This window comes from Podarcis muralis, chromosome 7 (genome assembly GCF_964188315.1).
Source record: "Podarcis muralis chromosome 7, rPodMur119.hap1.1, whole genome shotgun sequence".
In the NCBI taxonomy this organism is placed as follows: Eukaryota; Metazoa; Chordata; class Lepidosauria; order Squamata; family Lacertidae; genus Podarcis; species Podarcis muralis.
The window spans coordinates 24,954,176-24,965,924 of NC_135661.1; the positions used below are offsets into that span (position 1 = coordinate 24,954,176).

Consider the following 11,749-nt stretch of genomic DNA (forward strand, 5'->3'; position numbering starts at 1 on the left):
TTTTCTTCCTAACCTAACACTGTATGCAACGCCAATGCCTCACAATGAATGTAGAAAACACAACTTGAAATAAGAGGCGATGCAAGTATTTTTGCAAACTAAGAAATTTTTAATATTTTTTTTAATGACTCCTAAGTTTCAACTGAACTGGTACAGTCCCTTGTGGCAGGGCTGTACCACCTTGCCATTGCAACATATGAACAAGTGCAGTGTCTCCCCACTACAAATGCCACACAGTCGTCCATGAAAACGCAGTCTGAAGCCAGGAAGACAAACTCAGTTTGGTGTACAGTGGTACCTCGGGTTAAGTACTTAATTCGTTCCGGAGGTCCATACTTAACCTGCTGCCGCACCACCGGAGCACGATTTCTGTTCTCATCCTGAAGCAAAGTTCTTAACCTGAAGCACTATTTCTGGGTTAGCGGAGTCTGTAACCTGAAGCGTATGTAACCTGAAGCGTATGTAACCCAAGGTACCACTGTACAGTCATACCTCGGGTTGCGAACTTGATCCGTGCGGGAGGCGCGTTCGCAACCCGCAGCGTTCGCAACCACACGCCGGTTGCGATTCGGCGCTTCTGCGCATGCGCAAAGCACGATTTAGTGCTTCTGCACATGCGCGACTGCCATAACCCGTTCCGGTACTTCCGGGTTCCGGCGAGTCCGTAACCCAAAAAAACGCAACCTGAAGCATCTGTAACTTGAGGTATATAGTGTGTATGTGTAGAGAGTACCGGTATATATGTGTGTGTTGTGCATGTGTGTATATATATATATATATGTAGTATGTATGTACGTGTGTGTGTGTGTGTGTGTGTATATATATATATATATATATATATATATATATATATATATAGTATGTGTGTGTGTGTGTATATATATATATATAGTATGTATGCATGCATATATATATTATATATAATGTATGTGTGTATATAGTGTGTGTGTGTGTGTATATATATATATATGTGTGTGTGTGTGTGTGTGTGTGTGTATATATATAGGTGTGTGTGTATATATATATATATGAAAGGCCAGGTTCCAGGAAGAATCTGGCGTGAATAACCCGCCCCGGAAAACCAAATAAGCAAGCAAGCAGACACCCGACACGCGGGCGTTCAGCTCGCCGGCCTCCCTGGGTCGGAACCTTTGACTCCGAGGAAGTCCTGTTTCCGGCCGGGCCGCTTTCGGAAGCGCACGCGCTTCGGGCGCCCGTCGGCGGGGGCGAGGAGAAGGGAGCGGACCCGCCGATGGCAGAGGCGAGCCGGAGTCGGCGGAGGCGCCGGGGAAGCTGGGGCTGCTCGGGAGTCGCCTTCTCTGGGCGCAGGGTGAGTCCTGAGCGGGGAGAGGTTCCCCCCTTCCAGCTTCCTCCCGCCCGGACTTCGCCTGCGCCCCACCACCCCTGCAGGGTAGGACGCTGCTGCGGAGGCTGCCGCCCCACGGAGGCAGGAGACTGGGGTGGGGCCGGGCCGAGGGCCTCGCCTTTCTTCTGGGCTCGAAGTGGCCCGGCTTCCTCAAGGCTCGCGGGAGGAGGAGGCGGCGGGCAAGCGGGGCTTCGGCGTCTCTCCACCTCCTCCGACGGCAGAAGGGGACAAGGCGGGGTAGGGCTTGCGTGACCGGTATGGAATTCATTCCCTTGGTTGTAATGTATATCTTACTTTTATATATCCTACATTTTGACTTCTCTATCTGGAAAGCAGGGGCTCAAAATAACCAGTTTGACTACATATGTTACTTTTATATATCCTGTATTTCGATTTTTCTCTCTGGAGAGCAGGGGCAGAACCAGACTCAGTGACCCAGTTTGGCTATATATGTTACTTTTATATATCCTGTGCAGTATTTTGATTTTTCTCTCTGGAGAGCAGGGGCAGAACCAGACTCAGTGACCCAGTTTGGCTATACAGTGGTACCTTGGGTTACAGATGCTTCAGGTTACAGGCGCTTCAGGTTACAGACTCCGCTAACCCAGAAATAGTACCTCAGGTTAAGAGCTTTGCTTCAGGATGAGAACAGAAATTGGGCTCCCGCGGCACAGCAGCAGCAGGAGGCCCCATTAGCTAAAGTGGTGCTTCAGGTTAAGAACAGTTTCAGGTTAAGTACGGACCTCTGGAACGAATTAAGTACTTAACCTGAGGTACCACTGTATATGTTACTTTTATATATCCTGTATTTTGATTTTTTTCCACATTTTTTTCTATTAAATGTTATGTTTTGCATTTTAGAATATTCATTTAAACAACCTTAAAATGTCAATGACTTCCCCCCTTCTCTTTGCGTGGTACATTTTGCATAACATAAATCCCTGCATATTTCATATAAACCAAACCATTCAATATTCCATTATTACATCCATCAAAACTTATTTACACTGTTGAATTTATCTTAATACTGCCCACATTTTCAATGTACACCATTTCCCCCCATATATTCAATTAACATTTTACAGTCTTTTTTAAACGCATGTTCTTGTTCTCTTATTCTATATGTTAGGTCCGCAAGCTGCACATATTCCATCAGTTTAAGTTGCTATTCTTTTTTAGTTGGGACTTTGCTCATTTTCCATTTTTGGGCTAACAAAACACGGGCTGCCGTAGTGGCATACATAAATAACCTTTTTTGACACCTGGGAATTTCCGTCAGAATTATCCCAAACAGAAAGGACTCTGGGGTTTTTGGGAACTTTTAAACTTTTAAACATTTTTTTCAATTCATTATAAATTATTTCCCAATACTCTTTTACCCTTTTACCGATCCACCACATGTGACAGAACATACCCTCAGTCTCATTGCACCTCCAGCACTTATCTGATTCAGTCTTATACATCTTAGCAAGCCCACTCGGAGTTACACACCATCTGTGAATCATTTTCAGGTAGTTCTCCTCCAAGGAATAACAAACTGTAAACTTCAGATCGCTCTTCCAAAGCTTTTCCCAGAGATTAAATCTATATTATGTCCTTTATCTATTGCCCAGTGTGTCATAGAGGCTTTGAGAAGCTCGTCTTTTGTTTCCCAATGTAGTAACAGATTGTATATTTAGATTTTTCTGTCTGGAGAGCAGGGGCAGAACCATACTCAAAGACCCAGTTTGAGACACACACACACACACACACACACACACACACACACACACACACACAATTGCGTACCCCCACCTCAATGGTGCCCCTCTGGAGGCTTCATTTGGGGCAAAAAAAAACCCTGGCTCTCACACACACACAGATTTAGCTATGGGTCTGCCAGGGAGATCATTTCACCCAGGGATTTGACTTAACTCCCCACCCTCCACCGACTGTAGAGTCGGACCCTATTATCTCTTGAGGCAGGTAGACGCCAAAAACAATTACATTTATATGCCACCTTTCTTTCCCCCCTCCCCCTCTCCCATTTTATCCTCACAACAACCCTGTGAGGTAGGTTAGGACGAGAGCCCACGGTCTACATTTCTGAGCTTCATCATAGGGATTCGAACCCAAGTCATAGTCTGAATCTGCAACCACACTGGCATAATTATTGTTATTGCTGTTATTAGCACCCAGCATTTAACATCAGAGTTCAATATTGAAAGCTGTTTAAAACAGCTTTAGAATAGCAAAAAAGAAGAAGAAGTCTATTATAGTACATTGTGTTTATCCAGTTTTTGGTTTGCTTGTTTTTGGTTTGCTTTTGTATTTATTACAGGGGTTAACGAAACAGGAATGTTGAACAGGCAAACTGTTCTAGCTTCCATATTGCCATAAGGGTGTAAAATGTCTTTTCTGTTAGTCACCTTTAATAAATATATGGTTTGAATGTTTAACCAGTTCCGGATCAAACTTGTCTGAAGTGCTGGTTGATGCTTTCATTACTTATCTGTCTAGTACATATTCTGTTTGTTATTTTTGTAAACCACTTGGAGACTGTCTTGTTGTTAAGGGGGTATGTAAAAATATTAGATAAATAAATTAATCTCAGTAAGTTCTACAATCATGCATTTTTAAATAACTTAAAGTAAGTTTAAAAACAATACAAAAACCACTAAAGAGAGGTCATTAAAAAGTGTTGCTTTAAAACTTATTGCTGAAATGCCTGCTATGAATTATTGTGGGCTTCTGACATTTTAGAGACCTCAGAAACTCTCCTGCAGATCACAGGGCTTTCCTTGACATGTAAAGGCTTAAGGCAGACTTTCATGGAAAACAGCAGGGTGACAGGTGGAAGTTGGGCAAGGAATGCTTCAAATGCCCTTCACACATTGTTTTATTTCAGTCCGCTCCTGATTAATCCCCGTGCTTTAATTCAGTGTTCATTTTAAAGGCAAGTTTCATCAGCTTGATGTCCTCCAAATGTTTTTGGTTACACCATGCTGGCGAAGGGAAGGGAGGCTTTGTTCCTTGGTTTCAATTTGGGTGTTTTTGACTATATTTATGTTCTGTTATGGCGTGTCCTATGTGGTTTTGTCAGGGACCAGTGTGACCTGTGCTATTGCAGAACATTCGCCTTCTCTGAATCGGTTGGAACACAGTGGAAAATGTGGATTATTTTTTTAAAAAATGGCTGGAGGGTGGTTTAAGCAATGGCTGTTGTGAAAAATCTTTTAATCAGTAAACTAAATCAAACCTGAAACCTTCGAAAGTGTCAGGCTCTCCTTCATTGGAGGTTTTTAAACAGAGGTTAGATGGCCCCTGAGTTGCAGGGGATTGGAGTCGATGCCCCTTTGGGGCCTTTCCAACTTTACAGTCCTATGATTCTGTAATTCAATGTCCTTGACAGGGTATGGGGGGTGCATCTGTTGAAATTTTATTAGATAAACTTGCAAGCCTCCAGATATTTTGGACTTCAACTCCCACCAGTCCCATTTTGTGTTGTGAACCGCTCTGTGGTCTTCGGATGAAGGGCGGCATACAGATTTAATAAATAATAATAATCCCAGCCAGTAACCAAAAGCATCCGAAGGGCATCAGATGGCTGAACTAAGTCATAGGAGTCCCATAAAAGGAATATAAAGACCTGATTCAGCATCGTGAGTCAGCCTGTTGCTGGATCATTCTGCAAAATCTCAAGCCGGATCTCTTTGTCCAACTTAGTTACATTTTTTAAAATGGGAAATGTTGGGGATGGGGAGAGAGCCCCGAGGGCCAGAGAGGAGTGGACAAATTAGTTCCCTGGGTCCTGAGGCCTCCCCACCCCTGTGTTACACAGTTCTAGAGAGGTGCTCACTTCTCTCTGTCAAGGGAAATAACTCCCCTAAAGAGGAGGAGAAGACTATTGTGAAAGGGGTAAGGGGCAGGCTTTCCTCAGATTTAATGGACCACCACACAGATTTCTCTTCTTCCTTTCCCCTTTTCAGGTTCACTTCTGACACCTGGCGTTGCATCAGCCTGTTTGAACAATGGAGGCGGAAGATGAGATGGAAAAGATCAACATTGTCAGTGAAAACAACCAGGAGAGCGAGCCGGAAGATCAAGGGGCGGCGCTGCTGGGCAGCCCGAAGAGCCTGCCCAGTACCTGGCAGCACAAGTGCGCCTCTTATGTCCTGGCCCTCCGCCCCTGGAGCTTCAGCGCTTCCCTCACCCCGGTGGCCCTAGGCAGCGCTCTCGCCTACCGTTCCCTGGGGACTTTGGACCCTGGGCTCCTGGTCGGCAGCGCAGTGACCGTCTTGGCTGTCCACGGGGCCGGGAACCTCGTGAACACCTACTACGACTTCTCCAAGGGGATCGATCACAAGAAGAGCGACGACCGGACCCTGGTGGACCGGATATTGGAGCCCCAGGACGTGGTCAGATTCGGGGTCTTCTTGTACACCCTCGGCTGCATATCTGCGGCCTGCCTCTATTGCCTCTCTACCCTCAAGCTGGAGCATCTAGCCCTGATCTACTTTGGAGGGCTCTCTAGCTCCTTTCTCTATACTGGAGGTAAGGAATCCTCACCAACACGTGCAGACCTTTTCTTGTTGCAGAGCATCTTTCCCCGACCTGGGGCCCTCTAGGTGTGTGGGGCTCCCAAATCCCTGGTATGTGAGAGTCCAAAGCTTTTGAAGGATACCAAACGTAAGGTGTAGGCTGTTTAAGAAGAGCTGGGCAATATCGGGTTTTCAACATTGTTATATATCACACGCTAAACATAGTGATAGACTGATATATCACAATGTCTGAAATAAGGATGGAGCATTGGCTGGCTTCATGGTTTTTCCTGCATCGTGATTTTTGCTGGCATCTGCTTTTTGATTCGCTGCTCCATGTATGAGGCAGGAGAGAGCTGAGCCGGCAGAGTTAACAGTGGCTGCAGGAATCGAGAGAAGCATTGGCTGGCTTCACAGTTTTCCCCACAATGTGATTTTTGCATAGCACCCACACCCACAATTTGTGATATATTGCCAGGTAAAAAGTTATGAAACCGATTTCACAATATGGACTTCAAACTGGTTTTGGACAATATATCAATATATCATCCAGCCCTAGCCAGGTTCAGGAGCTGAGGCGACAGGGGTTCTGCACCAGAATTCTGTGATTTAGGTTTAGGGTTGGGCGATAACTGGTTTTCAGCATTGCGATATACCACCAGCTAAACATGGTGAGATACCAGTATATCACTGTGATGAAATAAGCATGGAGTTACGCAGAGGCATCGGCTTCACAGTTTTTCCTGCATTGTGATTTTTGCCGAGTTGATCATCTATGTTGCCTTCTGCCAAAAAATTATCAATACAGGGCATTTTGCAAACATATGTTTTAGAGAAGCATTATCCCTGTTACATCCCCAGCAGCTAGATGTCTAATCCTTTCATAAATGAGTGCAGTGGAGTCTTAATTTGAGGTCCAGAGACACCCTTGTTATAGAACTTAACACAATTGCTCGGTTGTGATTGAGATCCCCAATTCTTTTTTCCATTCCTCCTTTCATAACTGCATATCAAACTGGTTTGCTGCTAAGGAACATTTATATATGGTAATTGTGGGGTGGTGTTTTTGTTTGTTTGTATGTTTGTTACATAAGAGTTAACTGACTCTCTAAGCCGCAGAAGGTCTTTTGTAGGTTTAAAACTTCCACCCTCCTGGCCTTCAGTTCATGGGTGATAAGTCTGTCGGTGCCCACTAGCCACAACGGCTATGCTCTGCTTCCACTATTGAAGGCCACAGGCCTGCGAGCAACAGTTTCTAGGAATCAGTAGCAGGGAGAGCACTGTTGCACATGGGTCTTGCTTGTGGCATTCCCACGATGGGAGCACCTGGTTGGCCACCATGAGATCAGGTGGCCTTCGCCCTGATCCTGTCGGGCTCTCATTATGATAGTATTATTTATTGCATTTATATCCCCCCCCCCCCAGGAGCTCAAGGTGGTGCATGTGGTTCTTCTCATTTAATCCCCACAACCACTCTGTGAGTTAGGCTACATTGAGAGAGGCAGTGCCTGGCCTGTGCTCACCCAAAGAGCTTAATGGCATGGGGAGGGGAGAAGGGAGGGGATTCGAACCCTGGTCCCGGCCTGCCGCTCTAACCGCTACACCTTCGCTGCCTCCTCTGTCATTCTGTTCTGTCGTGACTGCAGGCATTGGCTTCAAGTACGTGGCACTGGGCGACGTGGTGATCCTCATCACCTTTGGGCCGCTGGCCGTGATGTTCGCCTACGCTGTGCAGGTGGGCTACCTGTCGGTCTCGCCCTTGCTCTACGCCGTCCCGCTGGCCCTGAGCACCGAGGCCATTCTGCACAGCAACAACACCCGGGACATGGAGTCGGACCGGCAGGCCGGCATCGTCACCCTGGCCATCCTCATTGGGCCGACGTGCTCCTACTTCCTGTACAACGCCCTCCTCTTCCTGCCCTACCTGGTCTTCTGTGTCCTGGCTACCCGCTACACCATCACGATGGCCCTCCCGCTCCTCACAATCCCCATGGCCTTCTCCCTGGAGAGGCAGTTCCGCAGCCAGAGCTTCGTCAAGCTCCCCCAAAGGACAGCCAAGCTCAACCTCTTGCTGGGACTCTTCTACGTCTTCGCCATCCTCTCGGCGCCCCCGGGGGCCCTTCCAAAGCTCTAGTGGGGGGGCAAGTTCTATGGAGGTGACTGTGGCTGGAAACTCTGGATTTTCCCTTGAGAACTGGGTGCAGTGGAGGTCGAGGCGAGAGGGGCTGCTGCCCCACCAACTCCGGCTTGCATCCAGTCCAGGGTGGTGGTCCTGGCTATCGGCTTCCTCCTCCTCCTTAGTCTCAGTATTGCCGTTATAGAACTCAGTCTGGAGGAAGAGGAGGAGGATGGGGGCAAAGCTGGGATTGGCTGGTTCTACCTGTCGTTCTCTCTGGCCCCACCTTCTTGGGGGCCTCTCTGCCTTCTGCCACACCTGTATCGGTGGGCACCAGCCTCCGCTGCCTGGGCAGTGCTTGTGGGGTTATTTTTCTCGGAGAACAAGAATTAGAGTTCTCTCAGTTGAGCTTTTTAATTTTTTTGTCTTAATGGTTTAGGTGGCCAGGCCGTGACCTGGAGTTGCAGCAGTCCTGCTCATGGGATCCCTCTGTAAAGATGCTGCAAAAGTGTTTTCTTTTAAGTGGGGGGGGGGGGGGATGAAAAGAGATATTAAAGCTTAACCCCCAATGTTTCGTTTGTTCTCCCACCACTCCCAAAAAGTTGGAAAATAAATGTTTAAAGAAACTGTCCAGCTTTCTAGGGAAGGATGTGCCATACTTTGCAGAGCTAGTTGAAATTGAAAGTAAGCTGAGCAAGGAATTCAAGGAACCCTGAAGGATAGGCAGCCTTTGCCAAGCAGGTGCCCAAATGTCGCTCAACTGCAACTCCCATCAGCCCCAGCCAGTGTGGTCCAATTGATGGTGGGAGTTGTGGTCCATCAGCATCAGGTCATCAACAGGTTGCCCATTACTGCATTAAAAGAACGCTGAGTTATGGTGGAGGTATTGGCGTGGTAGAGACACGTCAGGAGGTAGCTAGAGGGCAGTAAGGGCAAGTGACAGTCCAAAAACTGTTGGACTCCCAACTCTTATCAGCCCAGCAAGTTGGAATTCGGGCTGGGCAGTATCTGGTCCTCCCTCCCTCCCTCCCTCCCTCCCTCTCTCTCTCTCTCTCTCTCTCTCTCTCTCTCTCTCTCTCTTACAGACACACATACACACATATAATTTTCAACAAAAATAACAAAAATAAAAAACGCACAATAACAAATACAAAAAGAAATACAAAGAAAAATATACACAAAAACAATATCAAATCCATAAAATGGGATTCTCCGAATCCCGTGACTTCCCTCTCCCCCCACCCCTGGTTCCTTAAATTTTCTTTTCAGCTGCATATCATTTTTACTCCAAATTATTTTTGGCGATATCTGGTTTTCAGCGTCATATCACCAGCTAAACATTGCAATATACTGATATATCACAATGTCTGAAATAAGGATGGAGCTATGTAAAGGCATTGGCTGGCTTCACAGTTTTCCCACACTGGTTTTTACATAGCACACACACATCATGATTCACGATATATTGCCAGGTCAAAATTTATGAAACGGATCGCACAATATGGACTTCAAACTGGTTTTGGATGATATATCAATATATCGCCCAGCCCTAGTTGGAATTCAGTAACAGTTTGGATTCAGAACTGTTTGGGGAAGGCCGATTAAGCATATAACGGCATAGAAAACCAATGTTTAAATGCACAGCCTGAACCAAGAAAGAAGTGGCTTCTCCATCCTCTTAACATCCCTGTAGGTGAAGCTCTGCCAGGCCTCTCATCGGAAGGACTTCCAGAGGACTGACAAGAGGCCATGACACAGAAATCCTTGGTTCATTTTCTCTCGAGATGGGTGCCAAGACGGATCTACCCTTTGGATCTTAATGATGTTTATTAAATCCTCCATATGGTTTTGTAATAGGCATCCTCCTTATTTAACAGGTACCCCACTTTAACCACTGCCAAAAAGCTCAAGGGACCAGTGGTGGCGACAGCGGCGCTTGGAAGCCCGGGTGTTGACGGTTGGACAACCTGCTGTTTCTAATTTTAGTGATGTGCTGAGCCTATTGAGGTTGGTGGGGGTGGTCAGTAGGTTGGGCCTCTTGGGGATAGGGTCCCCGAAAGATCTTCCTCCCCTCGTTCCTGTTTGTTTCCTGGGAAGAGTTTGTTCTTGAAAAATAAAGCAAAACTTTTATCTTACTTGAAAGCCATAGACTGGGCGTCCTGTGGCCTAAGAAAAATGTTGTTTGCCAGAAAGCTTGAAAGGTGAGCAGAAAGGGCAAATCTGGCTGTTTTGCCGTGTATCCAGGTGATGAGGCTTGAAACGGCAACCGGTTTTGTATTGAGGGTGGATCACAAACTGTCCTAAAAAAGAGAACCAGGGTCCCTTTTTCTTTTGTGCTCTCTGGTGGAGAAACGGCCCCTTAAAAACCAGGCTGCAAAAATTTCTGGAGTGTTATGCTTCCTAATGGTGCTTGTTAGAGCTTTAGTTGAACAGCAGCTGAGTTCTCCACTCCCCTCCTTTTTACAGCACTCCCTAAAGGGAACCCTGCAACCCCTTCCAGAAGTTTTTGGACTACATCTCCCATAAGCCCCAGCCAGATCAGGGATGATGGGAGCAACATCTGGAGGACCACTTGTTTCTCATCCCTGGACTAAAGGCCCCTGGGAGCTGTGAACACCAAAGAAAACTCCCTGTTGTGCCTCTGTATGAGTGGCTGCTCGGTTTGTTTGTTTTTAAATTAAGACTGATTAAAGCAGGGATGGCTCACCTGTAGTCCAGCTGGACTTGTTGGGACTCCCAATTCCCATCAGCCTCAATAGTCACGGATAGTGGGATTTGTAGTCCCACCAAATCTGGAGAGCTGCAAATTTCCCATCCCCTGCCTGAAAAGAGGTGGCTGAAAGGGAAAAGGTGCACTTGGATTGTTCATGCCTGCAGACACCCAAAATATGTCAGCTGACAAGGGGTGGTGAGGGGCCGCTGGCAGCCCAAAATGACAAATTTGCATTATTAGGAAATTTTGGGAGCGGTTAGTAGGTGATCTTCCATGTATGTTTGGAAAGCCACTGGTGTCTCGGCCTAGTGACGGCCTTTCCCTGGTGATGTGTTCACCTTAACAGCTACCAGAGGCAGATTGTGGGTGGTGTTTTGCAATTCTATTTTTCTAGAAAAAATGGTGCCAGAACTTCCTCATTCTCTTATACTGGCAATGGCACCCACCTGAGAGGGGCTGGAATATTCGTTCCAGCTGAAAAAAAAAGTCCTGGTGTTTAGGGTGGTTTGTTGCAGAACCATGCTGTGGCCCGATATATCGAGGGCTTTCTCCCTCCATCTCTCCTGCTGAAGGCTGTCCTTCCTTTCCTTTCCCTGCTCATTGCTTACGTTGCCCTATTTCATCAGTGATCACTTTCAGCTCCTGCCTTGGGTTCCCATCCCACGGATTCAGGGTTGGGCAAGCTGAGTCAAGTCTTCCTCCTACTGGGTCCTGCTGGCTCGCTCTTGTTCCAGAGCAGGAGGGCAGGTATGTCACAAATTGAGCCTGCCTCACCCTTGGCAAGAGGGATGGTGACTCCACGCGGGGAAGCTGTTAGCTGCCTGGAAGCCTCTGCGGTTTAGTTGTCGTAACCAGAAGGGAGCTCCAACCAGGCCTGCTGGTTTTGCAGCAAACCAGCTCAGTTAACCCCGCTGTAATGAGTGCCATAATGGCTGGGGTTTCCACACTCCCTGTGTCAACACAAATTACGTGTATGAAACAGAGGAATTATTTACGCCTCTGCTTTATGGGCCGACTGCACGGGATATTTTCTT

General features: G+C 46.9%; 1 protein-coding gene across 4 annotated transcripts; it reads left to right on the top strand.

Moving 5' to 3' along the window:
- The first annotated feature begins 1,176 nt into the window (after positions 1-1,176).
- Positions 1,177-10,137, top strand: UBIAD1 (UbiA prenyltransferase domain containing 1). 4 transcript variants are annotated; one of them, XM_028740650.2, is made up of 3 exons: positions 1,177-1,330; positions 5,335-5,899; positions 7,533-10,137. In XM_028740650.2, the coding sequence occupies exons 2-3, from the start codon at positions 5,377-5,379 to the stop codon at positions 8,018-8,020; spliced, it is 1,011 nt and encodes a 336-aa protein (XP_028596483.1). In that variant the 5' UTR covers positions 1,177-1,330; positions 5,335-5,376; the 3' UTR covers positions 8,021-10,137. The 4 variants fall into 4 exon arrangements, with proteins under 4 accessions (XP_028596483.1, XP_028596485.1, XP_028596482.1 ...); XM_028740652.2 differs by having other exon boundaries at positions 1,189-1,411; XM_028740649.2 differs by lacking the exon at positions 1,177-1,330 and adding an exon at positions 1,418-1,621.
- Positions 10,138-11,749: the final 1,612 nt, after the last annotated feature.